The sequence below is a fragment of the Otolemur garnettii genome, unplaced genomic scaffold, assembly GCF_000181295.1.
Source record: "Otolemur garnettii isolate 467f Iridium unplaced genomic scaffold, OtoGar3 scaffold00068, whole genome shotgun sequence".
Classification (NCBI taxonomy): domain Eukaryota; kingdom Metazoa; phylum Chordata; class Mammalia; order Primates; family Galagidae; genus Otolemur; species Otolemur garnettii.
The window spans coordinates 2,311,737-2,333,876 of record NW_003852463.1 but is presented as its reverse complement, the minus strand read 5'-3'; the positions used below and the strand labels follow the sequence as shown (position 1 = coordinate 2,333,876).

General features: G+C 38.5%; 1 protein-coding gene across 1 annotated transcript in view; it reads right to left on the bottom strand.

Moving 5' to 3' along the window:
- Window positions 1-2,973: 2,973 nt before the first annotated feature.
- DUSP11 (dual specificity phosphatase 11) overlaps window positions 2,974-22,140 on the bottom strand; it is a 24,487-nt gene continuing 5,320 nt past the window's right edge. Inside the window, exons 3-9 of the mRNA XM_003793398.3 lie at window positions 20,892-21,023; window positions 18,210-18,333; window positions 13,269-13,329; window positions 11,480-11,526; window positions 11,136-11,211; window positions 7,827-8,012; window positions 2,974-3,622 (exon numbers count right to left, since the gene is read on the bottom strand). Coding sequence (XP_003793446.1) covers window positions 3,427-3,622; window positions 7,827-8,012; window positions 11,136-11,211; window positions 11,480-11,526; window positions 13,269-13,329; window positions 18,210-18,333; window positions 20,892-21,023 — 822 coding nt within the window. The 3' untranslated portion in view covers window positions 2,974-3,426. The remainder of the gene's footprint in view (window positions 3,623-7,826; window positions 8,013-11,135; window positions 11,212-11,479; window positions 11,527-13,268; window positions 13,330-18,209; window positions 18,334-20,891; window positions 21,024-22,140) is intronic.

Below are 22,140 nucleotides of genomic sequence, written 5' to 3'. Positions count from 1 at the left end.
GGCTGGGGATTCGAACCCACCACCTTAGGTGTACGTGGCTGGCGCCTTAGCCGGTTGAGCTATAGGCGCCGAGCCTGTTAATTATATCTTAAACACTTTTAAAAATGAGATACTTTGTATATACTAAAGTACAAAATTTTTTTTAAATGACAACACTACATCTTTTAATTGGAATAGGTAAATTAATACAACTCACAATGAGTGCTGGTGAAGATATGAACAACTGGAACTTGTACCTTGTTCATGGGGATGCAAAACAGCGTAGAGATTTTGGAAAAGTTTGGCAGTTCCTTACAAAATTAAACATACACTTACCCATAGCAGCAATCCTTGAAGGGAAATAAAAACACTTCACACAAGCACCCCTATGCAAATGTTTATGGCAGCTTTTTTCAAAACTCAGCAACTATAAACAACCATAATATCCCTTCAACTGGTAGGTGGATAAACAAATTGTAGCATTTCCATGGAATACTAACTCCGCAACAAGAGAATGAACTGTTGATCTATCCACTGATACAGATGAATTGCAAAAGCATTATGTTAATGAAAAAAGCCATGTTCAAAGTCTACATATTCTTGAGTCCACTTACCATTTCTTAACATTCTAGAAAAGGCAAAACTATAGGGAACAGAAACAGATCAGCAGTTGTCAGAGTCAGGAGTTGGTGGGGATGGATGGCTGCAAAATCCCTAGAGGGAATTTGGGAATGGTGGAACTGGACTATATTTTGATTGTGATGGTGGTTACAAAACTATGCATTTGTTGAAATTCATAGAACTGTACAATTAAAAGGAGTGCATTTTATTATTTTAAAAAAATCATCTCAGATGTAAAAATGATCTCATTACCTACAACTGCAGGGGGAGAGCTATCATTATGCATGAGAAAATTGGTTCAAAAGAGCTGATGTGGTAAGGTATTAAATGAGGACTTTCCTAAGAATATCAGCTTTGCTCTGCTCTGCCATATGTAGACTTGGATGAATACACATGACTGTTACCACAGTATTTAAATGAATCTAACCTTGGAAGTGTTATCTGAAGAAACAGGGCTATGCAAGATACCAAAACTCTGAAAACTATTCTCGTATAATGTGAAAATAACCCCCCAAAAGAAACCCTATAATTCTTGGTAAAATTGTTACCTTAGATGTAAATAACATTCTAGTGGTTTATGCGTTTTCTTTTTCTTTTTTTTTTTTTTTTTAAGATAGAGTCTCACTCTGCTGCCCTGGGTAGAGTATCATGGCATCATAGCTCACGGCAACTTCAAACTCCTGGGTTCAAGAGATCCTCCAGTGTCAGTCTCGAAAGTAGCTGGGACTACAGGGACCTACCACAGAGCCCCAGCTAATTTTTCTATTTTTAATAGATACATGGTCTTGCTATTGCTCAGGCTGGTCTTGAACTCCTGAGCTCAAGGAATCCTCCCACCTTGGCCTCACAGAAGGCTAGGATTACAGGTGCGAGCCACTGACTGCAAGATTTTTTTTTTTTTGAGACAAAGTCTCACTATGTTTAGAGTGCTGTGCTGTCACAGCTCACAGCAACCTCAGACTCTTGGGCTTAAAAGATTCTCTTGCCTCAGCCTCCCAAGTAGCTGGGACTACAGGCACCCACCACAATGCCTGGCTATTTTTTGCTGAAGTTGTCATTGTTGTTTAGCTGGCCCAGGCCAGGTTGGAACCTGCCAGCTTTCATACATGTGGCCGGCACTGTAACCACTGTGCTACAGGTGCCGAGCCAACTGCAAAATTTTTAACCGGGGGCCAGTCAAGGTCCAGATGTTGTTCATACATAAGAAAGAAAACTATCCTGTGCAGTATCAGATACTCTATGACACAAATCTTCAAAGTCAGATGCTTTAAAAAATAAAGCTGGGCCAAGTGTGAGGGCTCACGCCTATAATCCTAGTACTCTGGGAGGCCCAGGCTGGAGGATCATTTGAGGTCAGGAGTTCAAAACCAACCTAAGCAAGACGCCATCTCTACAAAAAATAAAAGAATTAGCCAAGTGTGGTGGCACACACCTGTAGTCTAAGCTATTGGGGAGTCTGAGGCAGGAAGCTTGCATAAGTTCAGGAGTTGGAGGTTTCAGTGAGCTATTATGATGCCATTACATTGTATCCCAGGTAACAGACCATGTCTCAAAAAAGGAAAAAAATAAGAAAAAAAATAACTTGGCTCAGCACCTATAGCTTGGTGGTTAGGGCGCCAGCCACATACACCAAGGGCTGGTGGGTTTGAACCTGGCCTGGGCCAGCTAAACAACAATGACAACTACCGAAAAAATATAGCTGGGCATTGTGGCAAGCACCTGTAGTCCCAGCTACTTGGGAGGCTGAGGCAAGAGAATCACTTACGCCCAAGAGTTTGAGGTTGCTGTGAGCTGTGATGCCACGGCACTCTACCAAGGGCGACACAGTGATACTCTGTTTCAAAAAAAAAGAACTTGCCCAAGTATATATCAAATATTTTACTGAAGCTTATTATGTGTCAAGATGAGTACATATTTCATCAAGCAACCAACAGTTTCTGGCTTCCTGTGCAACTAGGACTCCCTAGAGAGTCATCTGTGTGTTCTAGCAGTATAGCAACAGAAGAGACAACTTAGAAAAAGTCAAGGTAAGCCACCAACCCACTTGAGAGGCAAATGGAGAAAGATCCCAGGAAATTACAGTCAACAGGGGAGCAATGACACAACCAGTCTTCCCAGATAACCAAGGCTTTAAATGGTCATATCTTACTCTATTCATCAAGCAATCCTTATAATCTATAAAAGTTTAAGTTTTCTGAATAGTTCTACCCAGCCAATGACAATTATCCATCAGGATAATTAATATGTTTGTCCATTCCTATGTGAGATGGTTTATCTGGCAATTCAGTGAAAGGATGTTGGTCAAATCCCCAACTGACTACCAAAGAAAAAAAATATCTAATCACAATTAAAATTACAGATAGTGACTAGGTTTTATCTCCTATGTAAATTTTATTAGAAATTGTGAACAGTTAGGAAAAATAAAGATACCCTTCATGACCAGGTAAATAATAAAACATGACAAAAACACTATAAACATTTCTGAACATACACACACATATATCACAGATCTTATCAAAAGGAAATACATAGAAAAACCAGATAGTATTTTTTAAAAATAATTTGCAGGGGAAGTTCTTAACACTTTATGAGTTCTAAAATATTTGCCTTTAGAAAAATTTTAAGATTGGAAAGACAGTTTTTTCCTTTGCTGTAATTACTACAAACTTATTAACACAGAGGTAACTATCAATATTATTTTTCCTTAAACTTGAACACAAAGGGAACAATAAAAAAAACGTCATTTGACCTGATTTAATTAAAAGTCACTCTAGATGTCTTCAGTCCAGCTCTGGTCTCCAGGTACATTTCTAGAACAGGTTTGTATCACTTGGTCCATCCCCAATAGGTTGGATTGGATGGTCTGCTATAGCTGTCAGAATACCACCTTTTATTCTGAGATGCTTGATGGGCATTTGAATTCGCATTCCAAGAGTATCTCCTTTGTGAATAGTCCTCTCCTGGGGGACCAGGAGGAGGGATATGGCCTCTCTGGTAAACATTCTGATTCTGTGGAAATCTCCTGAAAGCAAAACAAGAAGTAATAAAACATCACTAGGATTAATTAAACATATATAAACTTTATAAAATAATACATAGATATTCTGGTTCTATTATTTCCTACCTGTGTGACCTTAGCAGATAAATTACTTAATCTTTATATCTCTTAGTTCTCTTAGTGCCATTATAAAATGGAGCTAATAATACCTACCATCTTCATGGGCTGTTATGAAGGTAAATCAAGCCAATACATTTCAGTTATATACAAGGCATACAAAAAGCTGCTACACACAGAAGTATATTTTGTAAGGTTTTGTAATGAATATTTTGTAAAGATACATTTAGCTACAATTTCCTATTGTCTGTATATGGCGACTTTTAGGACACCCTGTGCAATATTCTAGCACACAGGTTCCCAAAAGGCTTTTCACCTTTCTCTATAAAGAAAAAATGGATACCCGCGCTATTTCTGAACAAATGTTTTCACTCGCCAAGTCTGGCAGGGTTGACTTAAAACAGAATAGGCTATTTAGTATCAACAGGAAGCTGCTTCTACTTTATGAATAAATTAATTATAAGTGTTGAAAAACTTTAACCATGCTACACAGAGCAAAATCGGAAAATGAGGATTTAAATTTCTTTGTTTCAAAAGCAAGCTCAGGAAATGTAACATGATTATACAAAAGAAAATTTGGAAATCTGAGAAAAGAAAATACATCCCTCACAGGTCCTCCCTGAGGCAGTGGGGCTAGGATTTGGTAGCTGGTGCCGAGAAAAGACCCTTTGACTTCTTTGGCATCTTTGCTCTGGGACTCTACCAGCGGCAACTGTCACTCAATGGGACAGAGATGACTCTGTAACTTCTTACCTAACTTTGTGCCTTTCTTTTATCATTCTAACCTTTAAAAAAATAAGAAAATATATCCCCTTCCCCAAAGCTCTAAAGCCCACTTAATCTAATTTAACTGGTTAGTATTTCCTTTTGGTCTTTCCCTCCCAGCACCATTTTTTGACTGTTGAATCACAGCCTATAATTTTTAGTTATCAGAAAAGAGCACACTTTCAATGGCTTTATAAAATGGTAAAGTATGGATACAATAATCACTTAGCTACATTCCCCATTATTATAAATACAAGCAGCTACTAGTTTTTCCACTACCACAAATAATTCTGTGATTAACATCTCAGAACAAATACTACTAAATCCTGAGCACCTACCCCAGTGCCTGACACACAGTAGGGAGTTTGAGAAATGGGCTGAATGACTAAACAAATATAGCTTTTTCCATATTTTGAAATAGTCCTTAGTCTCAAGGATTACCAGGTATCAGCATTATTATGGCTATTACAATTATTTTTCAAAAGGGTTATACTGATTTTCAGGTGCCACTAGTAACGTCCTTTTGAAATGTTGATATCTTTTAAAAATGCAAGCATCAGCTCGGCACCTATGGCTCAAGCGGCTAAGGCACCAGCCACATACACCTGAGCTGGCGGATTCGAATCCAGCCCGGGCCCGCCAAACAACAATGACGGCTGCAACCAAAAAATAGCCAGGCGCTGTGGCGGGTGCCTGTAGTCCCAGCTACTTGGGAGGCAGAGGCAGGAGAATTGCTTGAGCCTAGGAGTTGGAGATTGCTGTGAGCTGTGATGCCACAGTACTCTACCCAGGGCAATAGCTTGAGGCTCTGTCACAAAAAAAACAAACAAAAAAATGCAAACATCTTTTTGAAAGTTATCTACAATGTGCTAAAATGCTTAACTCATGGTCATGATCAACAACCACCCTTATACAGTATGTATTATTAAAATCTTCATTTGACTGATGAGAAAAAGGAAATTTAGAGAAGCTAAGTATCTTACCCAAGATCATACAGTGGGTGAATACAGCACCAAGATGCAAATAAAGGTCCAGTGTAGCAACCACTCATCAAAAGCTGTTGCTAAATGCGGGGTATAGTGGCTCATGACTGTAATCCTAGCACTTTGGGATGCCAAGGTGAGAGGACTGCTTGAGGGCAGGAGTTTGAAACCAGCTTGAGCAAAAGAGACCCTGTCTCTACTTAAAATAGAAAATTAGCCAGGCATAGTGGTGCATACCTATAGTCCCAGCTACTTGGGTTAGGCTGAAGCAAGATCACTTGAGCCCAGGAGTTTCAGGTTTTGTTGAGCTATGATGATGCCGCTGCTCTCTAGCCTAAGTGAGAGAGTGAGACACTGTCTCCAAAAAATAAAAAAACAAACAAAAAAACTGTTGTGGCCAGGCACAGTGGCTCACACCTATAATTCTAACACTCTGAGAGGCCCAGGCAGAAGAATCCCTTGAACTCAGGAGTTTGAGAGCAGCCTAAACAATGGTGAGACCCCATCTCTACTAAAAATAGAAAAATTAGCCAGGTGTCATGGGGGAGGTGCCTGTAGTTTCAGCTACTGGGGAGGCTGAGGCATGAGGATCACTCAAACCCTAGGAGTTTGAGGCTGCTGTGAGCTATGATGCCACAGCACTCTAACCATGATGACAGAGTAAGATTCTGTCTCCAATAATAGAAAACTATTGCTAAATTAATAGACAAAAAATAATGTCTGGTTATTTGTGATGGTTAATATTCAGTGTCAACTTGACTAGATAGAGGGATACTGACATAGCTGGTAAAGCATTATTTCTGGGTGTGTCTGTGAGGGTGTTTTTGGAGAAGACTGCTGTGTCATAGGTTGACTGAGCGGGAAAGATCTACCCTCAATGTGGGCAGGCACCATCCAATTGGCTGGGGGCCTCAAGAAAACAAAATGGCAGAGAAAAGGCAAATTGCTTTCTCTCCTGGAGTTGAAACACCCTTGCTCTCTTACCCTTGAACATCAGAACTCCAGGTACTCTGGCTTTGTAAGACAAGACTTGTATCAGTGGTCCTGCACCCTTCGCAGATTCTCAAGCCTTGGATTGAGAGTTACACCACTGGCTTCTTTGATTTTGAGCCTTTCTGACTAGACTGAGCCACACTACTGGCATAACTTATTCTCCAACTTACAAACGGCCTATTAAGAAACTTCTCAACCTCCATAAATGTAAGAGCTAATTCCTCTAAAAAAAAAAAAAGTCCCTCTCATCCATCCATCCTATTGGTTTTGTCATTTTGGAGAACCCAGTGACTAACACACTAGTTTAACTATACTAAGGTTTTTCTCATTTTCTAAGTGAAAATTACTTTTGTGATTTATCTGCTCAAATTTCTATTAAGATTTTTTTCTTCTTTTTTGTTTGGTGAGGTAAAGTCTCACTCTGTTACCCAGGCTGAAGTGCTATGGCGAGATCATAGCTCACTGCAAGCTCAAACTCCTGGGCTCAAACCTCCTATCTTAGCCTTGCAAGCAGCTGGGACTATAGATGTGCACCATGATGCCCAGCTCATTTTTCTATGTTTTATAGAAACAGGGTCTCACTCTTGCTCAGACTGGTCTCAAACTTCTGGTTTCAAACAATCTCCTACCTCAGCCTCACAAAATGCTAGGATTATAGATGTGAGCCACTGCTCCCTATTTCTACTAGGATCTTATTATTTTTCTTGTAAGTTATATTTACTCTTTAAACAGTTATGTTCTTTATTCTGAAAACTATACCATAATCAATGTAGCCTAAGAATGCAAGGTCCTTTTTGGAAGCGACATCAAATCCTTGGCTTCAGCTCTGCGCCTATAGCTCAAGCAGCTAGGGCGCCAGCCACATACACAGGAGCTGGTGGGTTCGAATCCAGCCTGGGCCCGCCAAACAACAATGACAACTACAACAACAATAAAAAATAGCCCAGCCTTGTGGCAGGCGCCTGTAGTCCCAGCTACTTGGGAGGCTGAGGCAATAAAATCACTTAAGCCCAAGAGTTTGAGGTTGCTATGAGCTGTGACGCCACAGCACTCTACCCAGGATGACAGCTTGAGTCTCTATGTCTCAAAAAAAAAAAAAAAAAAAAAAAAAAAAATCCTTGGCTTCAACTAACTTTAAAAATCAATGAAAATTTCTAAGTCTTTTCCCAATGCTTCTGAAAAGTCACATATTCCCCATCCTGTACTAAATTTTCTAGTCCCAAATACAAAATGCGGACTATGCAGACTATCTCCTGGCTGAAAATGATCAGCAACAAACATCAATTCCTCGCTGTTATCATAATGTATTCTTACTCATTTAGAATATTAATTTCTATTTCAATTCTAGATAAGAAAGCACAGAGAGGTACCTGAATGACTGTTGAAAATTTGGGGTCCGGGTGTGGAAATGCTGAGAAGGAGTTGGGTAACCTTGGGTCCGATGTAGGTTAGACCTAGGGCCTTGTCTAACAGATTTATTCATTGTGTGGACTGGTTCCTTGAGATGTGCTGAGCCTTGAAATCCACTTGACCTGTACACACTGGAATTCCGACTCCTCAAAAAGAATATTTCCATACAGTATTACCGGTTTCAAAATTTAGCAGTGAATTTACTGACATATTTTGGCATGTGAAAGTAAAAATCTCTTCCTTCTCCCATTACTATTGGTTTAGCTTTTCCTAGCAAATACACCGATTACCAGAAGAATGAATAAATGCAACTTAAATTGCATAAAAAGAATACAGCCATGGCGGCAAATGAAAATGTATTTCTTTGCTGCTTGAAATTAAGGTCCTATTTACACTGGTTTAATATAAATTAAGAGTTTTACCCGCTACATAATTTGTATAGGGAAATCACCATGAAAGAATTCAGTACTGTGACATATATAACACAGAAGGTCGGCTTTTACCTAAGCTATAGTTCCCAGGCTCTGGTTTCAAGTACCATTAAATTTGTAAAAAAAGTTGTTTTTAATTGGGACATTTAAGCACTTCTGGCTTTTATTTTTGCCAGCTAAGGACATTAAAACAAAAACAGAAAAAAAAAAACCCAAACTACCATATGCTATTAGCATCATTATGTAAGAGAAAATATATTTTAGCACCTCTAAAAGCAGGAAGAACATAATCGTAGAATAAAGGATTGCCATTTAAATGGAATAAATTTAGCTTTTTGAAAAACAAAAAATAAAAAATAATTTATATGAAAAGAGATCTTCCTATGATGACAACAAGCTAAAAACTTTCTGCAAAGGAAAGGAAGCAATCAACAAAATTAAGAGAGAACCCACAGAATGAGAGAAAATACTCATCTGATAAGGTATTAATAACTTGGACAAATAAGAAGCTCAAACAATTCAATAGGAAAAAATCATATAACCTGATTAAAAATGGGCAAAAGATCTGAATAGATATTTCTCAAAAGAAGACATACACAAAAAAATTTAATTAAAGACATACAAATAGCCAAAGGTATATTAAAAAATGCTCAACATCATCAGTCACCAGAGAATAAAAATGGTTTTTTTTTTAGAGACAGAGTCTCACTTTGTCGTCCTCGGGAGGGTGCTGTGGTGTCATAGCTCACAGCAACCTCCAACTCTTGGGCTTAGGTGATTCTCTTGCCTCAGTCTCCTGAGTAGCTGGGACTACATGCCCACCACAATGCCCAGCTATTTTTTTGTTGCAGTTTGGCCAGAGCCAGGATCGAACCCACCACCCTTGGTATATGGGCCGGTGCCCTACTCACTGAGCCACAGGCACTGTCCTAAAATGGCTTTTATCAAAAAGACAGGCAAAGCTCCTCAAAAACAGAACTACCATATGACCCAGAAATCCCACTGCTAGGTATATATCTAAAAGAAAGAGGCTGGGCATACTAGCTCACGCCTATAATCCTAGCACTCTGGGAGGCTGAGGTGAGTTTGAGACCTGCCTGAACAAGAGTGAGACTCCACCTCTACTAAAAATAGAAAACCTAGCTCAGTGCCTACTAGAGCGCCGGCCACATACACCAAAGGTAGTGGGTCCAAGCCTGGCCCAGGCCTGCGAAACAACAATGACAACTGCAACCAAAAAAATAGTTGGGGCTTGGCGCCTGTGGCTCAAGCGGCTAAGGCGCCAGCCATATACACCTGAGCTGGTGGGTTCAAATTCAGCCTGGGTCCGCCAAACAACAATTACGGCTGCAACCAAAAAAATAGCTGGGCATTGTGGCAGCACCTGTAGTCCCAGCTACTTGGAAGGTGGAGGCAGGAGAATCGCTTGAGCCCAGGAGTTGGAGGTTGCTGTGAGCTATGATGACACAGGACTTTATCCAGAGCAACAGCTTGAGGCTCTGTTTCAAAAAAAAAAAAAAGTTGGGCCTTGTGGCGAGTGCCTGTAGTTCCAGCTACTCAGGAGGCTGAGGCAAGAGAATCGCTTAAGCCCAAGAGTTTGAGGTTGCTGTGAGCTGTGATGCCACAGCACTCTACCAAGAATGATATAGTGAGACTCTGTCTTAAAGAAAAAAAGAATAGAAAAACTAGCCAGGCGTTGTAGTGGGCACCTATAGTCCCGGCTACTTGGGAGACTGAGGCAAGAGGTTCTCTTGAGCCCACGAGTATGAGGTTGCTATGAGCTATGACACCATAGCACTCTACCCAGGGCAAGAGAATGAGACTCTTTCTCAACAAACAAACAAACAAAAAAGGAAATTAGTATAACAAAAGTATTATCTGTGTTCCCATGTTTATTGCAGCCATATTGATAATAGCCAAGATTGGGAATCAACGTAAGTGTCTGACTGGATATAGAAAATGTGTATATACACAACAGAATATTATTCAACCACAAAAATAGAATGAAATCCTATCATTTGCAGCAACATGGATGACACTGGAGAATATTATGTTAAGTGAAATAAGCCAACACACAAAAAGACAAATCTGAGATATTCTCACTCATATGAGAGAGCTATACATTAAAATAATTGATCTCATGGAGACAGAGAATACAATGATGTTACCAGAGGCTGGGAAAGGTAGTAGGGATGAAGAGGAGATGGTTAATGCATACAAAAATAGAGTTAGATAGGTGGAATCAATAATATTTGATAGCACAACAAAGTGCCTATAGTTTATAGTCAGTTATGGTATACTTTAAAATAACTAAAAGGTGGAATGGAGTGTCCTAAAACAAAGAAATGATAAATGCTGGAGGTGGCAGACATCCCAATTACCCTTATTTGATTAATATACACTGTAGGTTTGTATCAAAACATCACAGGTACCCTTTAAATATATACTACTGTTACATAACCATAATAATTATAAATTAAAATTATTTTTAAAAAGAGACCGGGCATGATGGCTCACACCTATAATCCTAGCATTCTGGGAGGCCGAGGCCAAGGGTGGATTGCTTGAGCTCAGGAGTTTGAGACCAACCTGAACCAGAGCAAGACCCCATCTCTAAAAAAATACTCTGGCATTGTAGCAGGTGCCAATAGTCCCAGCTACACAGGAGGCTGAGCATGAGGATCACTTGAGCCCAAGAGTTTGAGGCTGCTGTGAGCTATGATGCCACAGCACTCTACCAAGAGCAACAAAGTAAGACTCTGTCTCAAAAAAAAAAAAAAAAAAATTTAAAAAGAGAGATCTCCAAACCACAATCTCACATATAAATATGAGACTTACTTTCTGATAGGACCATTCTGAAGGTCTTCAATGTAGTTCTGTCTTTCTAAGCAGTGTCCCCGGCACCTATTGAATACTGAGGAGTAGATGAACTGTTAGAAATAACTGTACAAAAAAGCACATCTTTCCCAGAGAAAGAAAATCAAAGCTGAAATTCACTGACTAAATTATTCAGTCTCTTACATTGGACTACTTCCATATATATCTCTTTATAATCTTTTGGTAAGACTATTGTATATGAAAACAAATTACAAACTTTTTTTTCCAAAATTTGAGAAATTCATCTACATTTCCACCTTTAACTTTTGTAAAAAATAAAAAATAGTGACAACCCTCATACTTACATTCAATTGCATCATCTGGCCTCATGCCTTCTACATCAATCAAATATCTAACAAAACAACATAATTTGGGTCATTTATATGTTCAAAAAGAAAAAAATCAAGTTTTTTCCAAAAAGGTCCAATTTCACTTACAAATGTAGACACAAAAATCCTAAGAAAACAGCACATCTAATCCAACAATTACTAAAGAATCATATACTATGACCACAAAAAGACTTTATTTCAAGAATGGAAGGATGACCCAACTTTAGAAAATCTATTAATATAATTATTTACATTAATATAACTTAACAGATAAAGAAAAGGAAAGCAAGTACAGGACCAACTGCTGGATATTAAAGGTATTTGATAAAATTCAAGTCATTTTTAACCAAAATGCTTTATAAACTAAAAACAGAAGAAGATGTCCTTAATACGACAAAGTATTTATCAGAAACCAACAACCAGAAGAAAATTGGGAAAAATATTAACATTACATCTAAAAAATACTGTGTAACCAACTGTGGGTCAGTCACCAACACCATCAGCCACTTCTTCCTTACGCTCACCTTGAACCCACCACCAACACTTGACAATGATATTACCTAAATGTCTCCAGAATACGCCCATAACATTCTGCCAAAATGACCACATCCTGGTACAATCCACCATTAGGCCTCAATTCCTACAAACATCTCCTGACTAGTTTCCTTCCTTCTATCTCTTTCTCTCTACAGTGTGTTCTCCACTCAGTAGGAAAATGATAGGCTAAAAATGCAAATTTGATATGTCAGCATATGTTTCCTATGCTGACCCCCAATAAAAAAAGTCCATTTTTCTAGTGTTCTTAAAACTAAAACCTTAAACACAGCTCTGCATGATCTAGCTCCTGCCCCTACTTCCAGCTCCATTTTAATGCCATACTTCCCCCAGGGCTAGCATTGCTGGCCAGTTCCTCCAACACAGTCCATGTTTTCCTGTTACAGGGTTGCTGCTGTTCCTTATGTTCAGAATTCTCTCCACAATGGTTAATACTTACTCATATTTCAGACATTTGCTCAAATCTCCCCACAGAAACCTGTCACATTCTTGATGAGGTCAAATCTTCCCTATTATATTTGCTCATTAAACCATGTCCCTCTCTTCCTTAGCACTTGTCAGATTTGTGATTCTACATACACGTGTGTGATGCTCTAATATCTATTCCCTCCCTACACTGTTATTAGAATTCACAAGGGGTGGGTGAAGTCTCTTTGCTAGCACACAGCACAGGGCCTATGCATATAAATATTTTCAATACTCAATAAATATTTTCTGAATGAACAAATATAAATTGGTACAGTGTGGCAACATCCATAAAAGGAATAAGGAGAATACTATTTCATTCAGAATTTTCACTTTGAGTGAAATTATCTCCAGGACAATGACATATGTATTTAAAGGTGTTCATAAAGAAATGTTCACTATTTCAATGTTTTATAATATCAAAAACTTCTGACTTTAATGTTCATCAATATGCAAAGAAACTATGCAACCTTTAGAAAGAATGAAGTTTCCAAGTACTTTCATAGAAAGATGTCCATCACACACTAACCATTAAATTACAAATACATGCTTCTATCTGTATTTTTTAAAGTTTGAAAAATATGTTCTAAATTATTAATGGTGGTCATCTCTGGTTTGAAGGCATGGCAGCTTTCTACTTCATACATTTCTATACCAACTGTACTTTTTGCAACAAGCTTACATTACCACTACAAATAGACAAAAACAGCCTAAAAATGGTCTGCCTCTGAGGTTGGCAACTTACCTACAGATTAGGTAGCCAGTCCTGTTTAAACCATGAGTACAGTGGACACCAATAAGCTTGTCTATAAAACAGGAAATACAGAGTTAAATAACTAATGTATATATATTAAAAATAGGTTCTATATTTTTCTGAAGAGTAACACTAAAAAGTTACTACAACATTACTACAAAAAGGAATAACTCCAAAGAGAAGTGTGGTTTTTTTCTTGGAATATGCTATAAAAAAACCACTTAACAGAAAGCCAAACTCAATGTCTCTGGTAAACTTTACCTTGTTCTGGTTCCGAATGAATGATGTAAACTGCAGAAGTCCTAATGAGGTACTAAGAGCTAAAACTGCATTGTGACAAACCCATTTGTCTTAACATACACTACCCATCATTAATTGATTTAATGGAGTGAAAATGACAACAGGCTATGAGAAGAATGAAATTTGTTTCTTCATAAAATGAATGGAATGCCTTCACTTTTGATACGGAACACTAAAAAGAACAGTCTCTGTAGTACTCGTGAGTTCCAAAGTGCTTCCTTCCATTCCTTCTCTACCCTGGGGCTCCTCACCTGCCACGGGTCTATATGTGCCCTGTGAAGTACTCAGGTAAACAGCACTTTTCATATTTTATAATGGAAAGGTAAGACTTAAAGATGTAAACCAAAGTAACACAGCAGGCAAACAGAACAAAGACTAGAATCAAGTCTAAGATTCTTCCCATTATGCTATCACATTTCTTAGTCCATCATTTTAAAAATATATATATATGAGGAATAAAAAACAACAATGTGTAGTTTTTCTTTGCAAAATCTATGTCTGTGACTAGGTGTTGCCTGTATCAATCACACCAAAGTCACTTCCCTGATTCGATCTCTTCTATCGCAGTTGCTCCTCGATATGAAGATATTCCCTCCCTCCCTCCCTCTTTCCGTTTTTTTTTTTTTTTTTTTTTTGAGACAGTCAATGGGTTGTACCATGCTAGAGTATCATGGCCTCAGCCTAGCTCATAGCAACCTCAAACTCCTGGGTACAAGCAAGCCTCCTGTCTCAGCCTCCCAAGAAGCTGGGACAACTGGTGCCTGCCACAACGCCTGGTTACTTTTTCCATTTTTAGGAGAGACAGGGTCTTGCCCTTGATCAGATTGATCTAGAACTCTGAACTCAAGGGCTCCCCCCTTGAGCACTTGACCTTACAGAGTACTGGATTACAGGCATGAGCCAATCTTGCCCAGCAAGATTTTCTTTTGTAAATTTTAGACAGGGTCTAGCTCTGTTGTCAAAGATATTATCTTTCTAAAACATAAGTTTGGCTTGGTTGCTCTTTTCCTTAAAAATATTCAAACTTCATGACTACAACAGGGACCTTATCTATCAAGCGCAAACACCGTACCCTAATTACTGTAACTCAAGCTCAAACACTATAACCCTCAGGTTAACCTAAAATTTAAAAAATCTTTAAGTTTCTTGGCATGGCATAAAGAACCCTTTATAAATGGGTATCAATCTGTCTTTCCAACTGCAGTGTAAGTCTACAATGATCTTAACTATGATTTCTAAGAACAATATCAACTATTTCCCTCCTGCCCACCTCCAACCTCCCGGATCCCATTTTCTACTGCTCTGACCCTCACTCACTTCACTCCACCCATAGTGGCCTCCTTAAGACTCCTTCAAAGTACCAAGCACAATTGTGCTTCAGGGATTCTGCAACCTCCTGTTCCCTCTGCCTTAGAATACTCCTATCCCAGATACACAACAGCTTGCTTCCTCACTTCCTTTAAGGTCTCCTTAAATGACATCTGTTTGGGGGGGAAGGGTGGGTTCTTAGGACAGAGTCTCACTCTGTTACTGAGGAGAGTACACTACCACAGCTCACTAAACCTCAAACTCCTGCGATCAAGTGATCCTCCTGCCTCAGCCTCCCGAGTAGCTGAACTATAAGCTCGCACCAACTCATCTGGCTAAATTTCCTATTTTTTGTAGAGATGGGTTCATCCTTGCTCAGGCTGGTCTCAAACTCTTGGCCTCAACCAACCCTCCCATTACAGCCTCCCAAAGTGCTAATATTACAGGTATGAATTACCATGCCTAGCCTCAAACGACATCTTATTAGCAAGGCCTTCCCTGATCACCCACCTCTTCCCTCACCCTTTCATCCTGTTTGTTTCTCTCCAAAGCACTTATCAGCATCTACATTCAGTATATTTATTTGCTTATGTATCTCTCCCCCACCAGAATATAAAGTATATAAAGGCAAAGACTGTTCTACCATCACTTTCTATAACAGTGCCTTTAACACAGTAGGTTATATATTTGTTGAAAAAGAACATATGGTCTCCATTCCTTTCACCCTACCTTCTAAGTCACACAGGAGGGTGCCTTTCCATGACTTCAAGCCCTGTGCCTTTTGTACTTAGTTCCCAATATTAGACTGTCCTTCCCTCCTTCTGGTAAAATCCTCTTCCCTCTAGCCTAGCTCAAATGCAGTCTCCTCAGTCAGGCTTTCCTCAACCTCTATTGTAATATTCTTTTTTTTTTTTTTTTTTGAGACAGAGTCTATGTCACCCTCAGTAGAGGGCTGTGGCGTCACAGCTCATAGCAACCTCAAATTCTTGGGCTTAAGCAATTATCTTGCCTCAGCTTCCCAAGTAGCTGGGACTACAGGTACCCGCCACAATGCCCAGCTATTTTTTTGTTGCAGTTGTCATTGTTTTAGCTGGCCCCAACCAGGCCAGCCTCGGTGTATGTGGCTGGCACTGTAACCACTGTGCTATGGGTGCTGAGCCTCTTCGAATATTCTCACTGTACTTTATTCCTTTATTATAATTAACACAGTCTTTTTTGTCTACAATTAACTCATATCCTAAGCCACATGTACTGCACGTTTATTTTCTTAGATAACTGTGAGTTTCTGAAGAACAAAGAGGATTATTCACCTCTGCATTCCTTCCTATGCCCTAACAGTAAAGCTAAAAGGATCTCAGTGTTTACTGAATCAATTTATTTTCTGAGTCTCTACCAGTTCTAGGGATTGGAGAATATAGAGTCCTTCTCTTTTATCAGTAAGCCTGGTATTTGTGAGAAGGGCTAATAGCAGAGGTAGCCAAAACTGATCCTGAACAAGGTCCCAAGACTGCCATCGTAGCAAACACCACAAGACACAGTCAGCACAGGACTCACATGTGGTTCAGACTATCCAACTGACTACACTTGGTGTAATATGTAAACAGTTAAGATTTTAAAATTTGTTCTCACATACTCTTAAGGACCTCCCAGCCCTTACAGAATAGATGAAACACTGTATAACCATTTCATACAAGAGAGCCTGAAAGCAGCTGAGTAAGCCTATAGGTAGGCCAAGTAAGTCAGTGCGGCTGTACCCTCACACCTTAAGAGATAATATTTCTGGGCAGTGCCTATGGCTCCAAGGAGTAGGGCGCCGGCCCCATATACTGGAGGTGGTGGGTTCAAACCCGGTCCCGGCCAAAAACAGCAAAAAAAAAAAAAAAAAAAAAAGGTAATATATCTGTGACTATACCTTATGCAAATATGACTTCCTTCCTCTGTAGATGTTTTTATCACAGGCAAAAACTAAACTCCTCAAGTTTAAAGTTAAAGTATAGGGGCAGATCTGTGAACAAGGATTAACATAAGTAAAAGCAAATGCCTACATTAAGTGACTGAACAAGTTACAGTTTTAAAATTTATCTTCAAACCCACTGATGTAGTTTCTCGTCTTCATCCTCTATCTTCTCACCCCTATCTCTGTTCTTTCTCCATTACTCCCTGATATTTTTTTTTAAAGGGAATATTCACTATCTGTCAGAGTTAAGAAATAAAGTATGCACTCCTCAAGCTAAATTTAGAAAGCAGGCAAAATGAAAGCTTTGTCCTGTGGCTTTGTCCTGGGTGTCAGTGGCTTTTCAAAGAGAAAAGCTTCTTCAGTCTTAAAATATAACAAATATCATGTTCTTTCTGATAGGCAGATGCCAGGAAAAGACAACCAGATCCTTAAAATTCAGAAGCTATTAAGATCTATTTTCAACAGAGTAAGGTACATCTAAAAGCAGGAACAAGAAAGGACCAGTTTCTGACTTAAGTTCTTCCTGTCTGAAGAGTAAGAAGTCATAGTTTCCTTCCTCACCTGTACTCAAAGTAGACAAACAGCAGAAATATCTTAAATACTTATCAAAAAGAGTCAATTCCCATGGTTCACTCTTTTTTCTTTTGCTTCTAGGGGTCTAACTCCCAACCTTTGCCTTTTGTTGTGTCTTTTACATAGCTCTAAGATCCTGAGATTTTTAACCATTTCTTCCAATTCTTATCTCTTAACCAATACATAAAGCAAAAAGAATATTTTAATTTTATTTTATATTTTTTCCATTCAAATGTATCTCTTTCTTTTTTGAGACCAAGTCTTATTCTGTTGCCCAGCCTAGAGTATGGTGGCATCCGCCTAGTTCACAGCAACCTTAAACTCCTGGGTTCAAGTGATCCTCCTGCCTCAGTCTCCCAAGTAGCTGGGATATAGATACTCACCAGGAAACCCTAGCTAATTCTTCTATTTTTAGTAGAGATGGGATCTCACTCTTGCTCAGGCTGGCCTTGAACTCCTGAGCTCTAGGGATCCACCCACTTTGGCACTCCCCAGAGTGCTAGGATTACAGAGTGCTTGGTGAGCCAATTTACCCAGCCTCCATTCAAATTTTTTAAAAAGAGATGTGTGAGCTAGTTCAGTTTATATTTCTCACTAAAATTACTTTCCAAAGTAAATTAAATGATTTGTGACCAACAAAAGAAAAACCATACCCTGTTAGCACCATATGACATTTTCACCTTAACATCAAATACAATAGGCCTAAGGTCAGAACAGTTAAAAATATCAATGTCACAATCCCATTTAAAATATACACCAAAGTTCAGATAAGAAAAAAAAAACCAAAAACTCACCATTATCTTTATTTTCCTTCAAAAACCCATTAACAGCACATTTGAATTTAAAAATAGTGTCATCATCAGGCACCTGATGCCCAACTGTAAAAATTTTTAAGTAAGGAATAGTTTCTGGCAAATCCTATAAAGCAAAACCATGAAAAATGTATATTATTTCATTTGTAGAGAAAGAATTAAAGATTAATTGGAGGAGCTAGAGATTATAATAAATTTAGTATGTCAGCAATTCTAATAAAAGAGCCATTTTTTCCAAAGCTGCTTCAACCAAGAAGTATCACTTGATTTTCAATAAAACTACAGAACAGATAATCAATAGGAATACTAAACTGAATGCAAATTCCATGTGAACAAATGCATGTATAAATAAAAATGATATAAATAGTTCTAGCAATATTTGACATTTCAAGGACCAGTACCTTCATAAAGCAACTATGTTTTAAGTAGAAGAGTAGAACAGAGTCAGAACTTGGTTTGATTTGTGAGACTGAGGGAATTCTAGGCACTGTTGAGGACTGGTGTTCTTGGGGAGAGAGGAAAGTAGATACAGAAGAGGTTGAGTGAAAATCCTTAAAATCTGAGTTTAAATAGCAAGTATCAGCATGAACCCATAATGCATTTTACACTACAGTGATATTCCCCAGCATTGTCTACCAAAAAAAGCCTAGAAACATCAGTCTAGTAGCAATGAAAACCTCTAGCACTCAGATTACAACCTCTAACTACCATTATCACTAAAAGGAACCAAAGCTCTTTGGAAGAATGGCTGAGCTCAAGGTGAGGCAGGAAACATACAAGATAACCCTGGAACTTTTCATATAAATAGCCAAAAAGTGATCAAAGTTTACTAGGGTTGTGTCAAAAGAATTCATGAAACAGATAAAAAATCTCCAGTTGTCCAAAGATAGGGCCTCAATTTGTGCCTCAATGAGAATAACAACTGCAATGAATTCATAATGTACAAAAAAGAAATAAGTTAAATTAAATCTCATTTACCTGGAGGATATAGTGAACCAAATCATTTTTTTTTCTTTTTTTTTTTTTTTGAGACAGTCTCACTTAGTTACCCTTGATATAGTGCTGCAGCGTCATAGCTCATAGCATCCTCAAACTCTTGGGCTCAAGTGATTCTCTTGCCTCAGCCTCCCAAGTAGCTGAGACTACAGGCGCCCACCACAATGCCCGGCTATTTTTTAGAGACGAGGTCTCACTCTTGTTCAGGCTGGTCCTGAACCCATGAGCTCAGGCAATCTACCTGCCTAGGCCTCCCAGAGTGCTAGGATTACAGGCGTGAGCCACCGTGCCTGGACTCAACCAAATCATTTTGAAAAATGTAAAGTAAAAGAAAAGAATAATGCTTGCATAACCGGTCAGCCAAATAGTTCATGAGGGAAAACTTTATAGAAATACACCTCACTGTTGCCCTGGGTATAGTGCTGTGGCATCATAGCTCACAGCAATCTCCAATTTGGACTCAAAGCAAAACTGCCTCAGTTTTTCTATTTTTAGGTCTCACTTTTGCTCAGGCTGGTCTCAAACTTGTGAGCTCAAGCAATCCACCCACCTCAGCCTGCCGGAGTGCTAGGATTGTAGGTGTGAGCCACTGCGCCCAGCCTTTTTTTTTGAGACAGAGCCCCACTTTGTCACCCTTGGTAGAGTGCTGTGGCGTCATAGCTCACAGTAACCTCAAACTCCTGTGCTCAAACAATTCTCTTCCCTCAGCCTCCTCAGTAGCTGGGAATACAGGCACTCGCCACAACACCTGGCTATTTTTAGAGATGATGTCTCACTCTGGCTCAGGCTGGTCTGGAGCCCATGAGCTCAGGCAATTCACTCGCCTTGGCCTCCCATGAGCCACCATGCCCAGCCTTTTCCAGTTTCTTCAAAACATAAAATTCAAGGGGAAAAAAAAGTGAAACATAGAGGGGAACCTATAGATATAATCGGACTTAAGAGACCTAACAACCAATTGCAAAGTGACAATTTTATAGGTCATTTAGGAGATAACTACAAATTTGAACACTGACTAGATTATTTGATATTAAAAGGCATTACGGAATAAAAGTTACATATTATATCAACATAAGGAACTAGACCTACTGTGCAGATACGTACATGTGGTACATGTCTGGTCTATGAAAATCAGGTTAACTTAAGGAGGTGGTCAAAGAAGGGAGGTGGTCAGCGATGGAGGCTCTACTGTATTATAGTTCAATTCACATCTTCGACTTCATTTTTTTTTTTTTTTTTTTGAGACAGAGTCTTACTGTGTCACCCTTGGTAGGCGTCACAGCTCACAGCAACCTCAAACTTTTGGGCTTAAGTGATTCTCTTCCCTCAGCCTCCCGAGTTGGGACCACCGGTGCCTGCCACAATGCCTGGCTATTTTTTTGTTATAGTTGTCATTGTTGTTTGGCAGGCCTGGACTAGGTTTGAACCCACCAGCTCCAGTGTATGTGGCTGATGCCCTAGCCACTGAGCCACAGGCACCGAGCCTTCAACTTCATTTTGAAACAGCAATTAAAAGGAAACTTTTTGGTTCTCTTTTAAACTTATTACCCATGAAATAAGGCCAGCATTCACATTAGTACAGATCATAATTGCCGAATTATTAGTAAATTACTATAAATTATTTTAGTATCAGAATAAAGAAAGTTCTTTTCAATTAAGGGTTCCATTTACCTCTGGTTTATAATAGCGTTGAGTGTATGTTAAATCAATTATCAGTCCAAGTTCTTCATTTTGTTCTTGGATTTTGTTTAAAAGATCCAAAGGGGAAAAGCATTCTTCTGGAGTAAGATTCTTTTCAAAACTCTGTCAGATTAAGTAAAATAAGAAAGAGCAAGTGTGTATTTAAAATTCTATATTATATATTCAATATATATTATATATCCAAGCCCTGTGATGCTTACAATAAGATTCAAAGGAAAGTTTCCAGTTTCCTGGAACATAAAAGGTATATTACAACCTTTTTTCCAGAGTGATCAAAAGGAAGAAAATAAACTCATTTCCATGTATTTATTTATGTTTTATGTTGGTCTCCTAATCAGACTAAACTCCCAGAAAGCAGAGACCACATTTATTTTGTTCACCACTGTTTACTGTTTATCCAGCTCCAAGTGAACAACTATTTAGGTGCTTAGAAATATTTCTCAAATATATATATATCATATATATATTTGGACATATATATATAAAGGATGGTTTTTATTGCTTCTTTTATGTATACGGCTTATTTCTGGACTTTGTATTCTGTTCCACTGATCTGCCTGGCTATTCACAGACTTCAGTTGTTAGAGCAGTTTTTTCATACACTTTAGTTCTTAGAGAAATTTCAGGTTCACAATGAAAAACTGAGCCAAAAGGACAGGGAGTTCCTACAAGTTCTTTCTCTTACCCCACACAGCCCTCCCTATCATAAACATTCCATTACCAGTGTGGTCCATTTGTTACATTTAAGGAACCAACTTTGACACATAATTATCAACCAAAGTTCATGCTTTACATTATGCTTGGTTCATTCTTTGTGTTGTACATTCCATGTACATATGTTACCTATATTTTATCACACACAAAAAAGAAATGAGTTCAAATTTTAACTCTTTCTTTTCTGACTCTGTCTCATCATCTATAATTGTAATCATCTATCCTCTGAGGTTAGTATACATAAGCACTCAACAGGAGATATTAGTACTACTGCTACTTTGTCAGCACAGGAATGTTGTAAGGATTAACTAATTTAATGTATATGTAAAAACCTTCTATGGGTTTTGATCAATATATAACAACAAATATCCACCCTTACAGTGTCTCCTGTGCTCCAAGAACACACTTTCTTTTTTTTTGAAAACTTGGCCTTTTATTTTTATTTATTTATTTTTTTAAGATAAGCTTTATTTATTTATTTTTGCCATTTATTTATTTTTTTTTT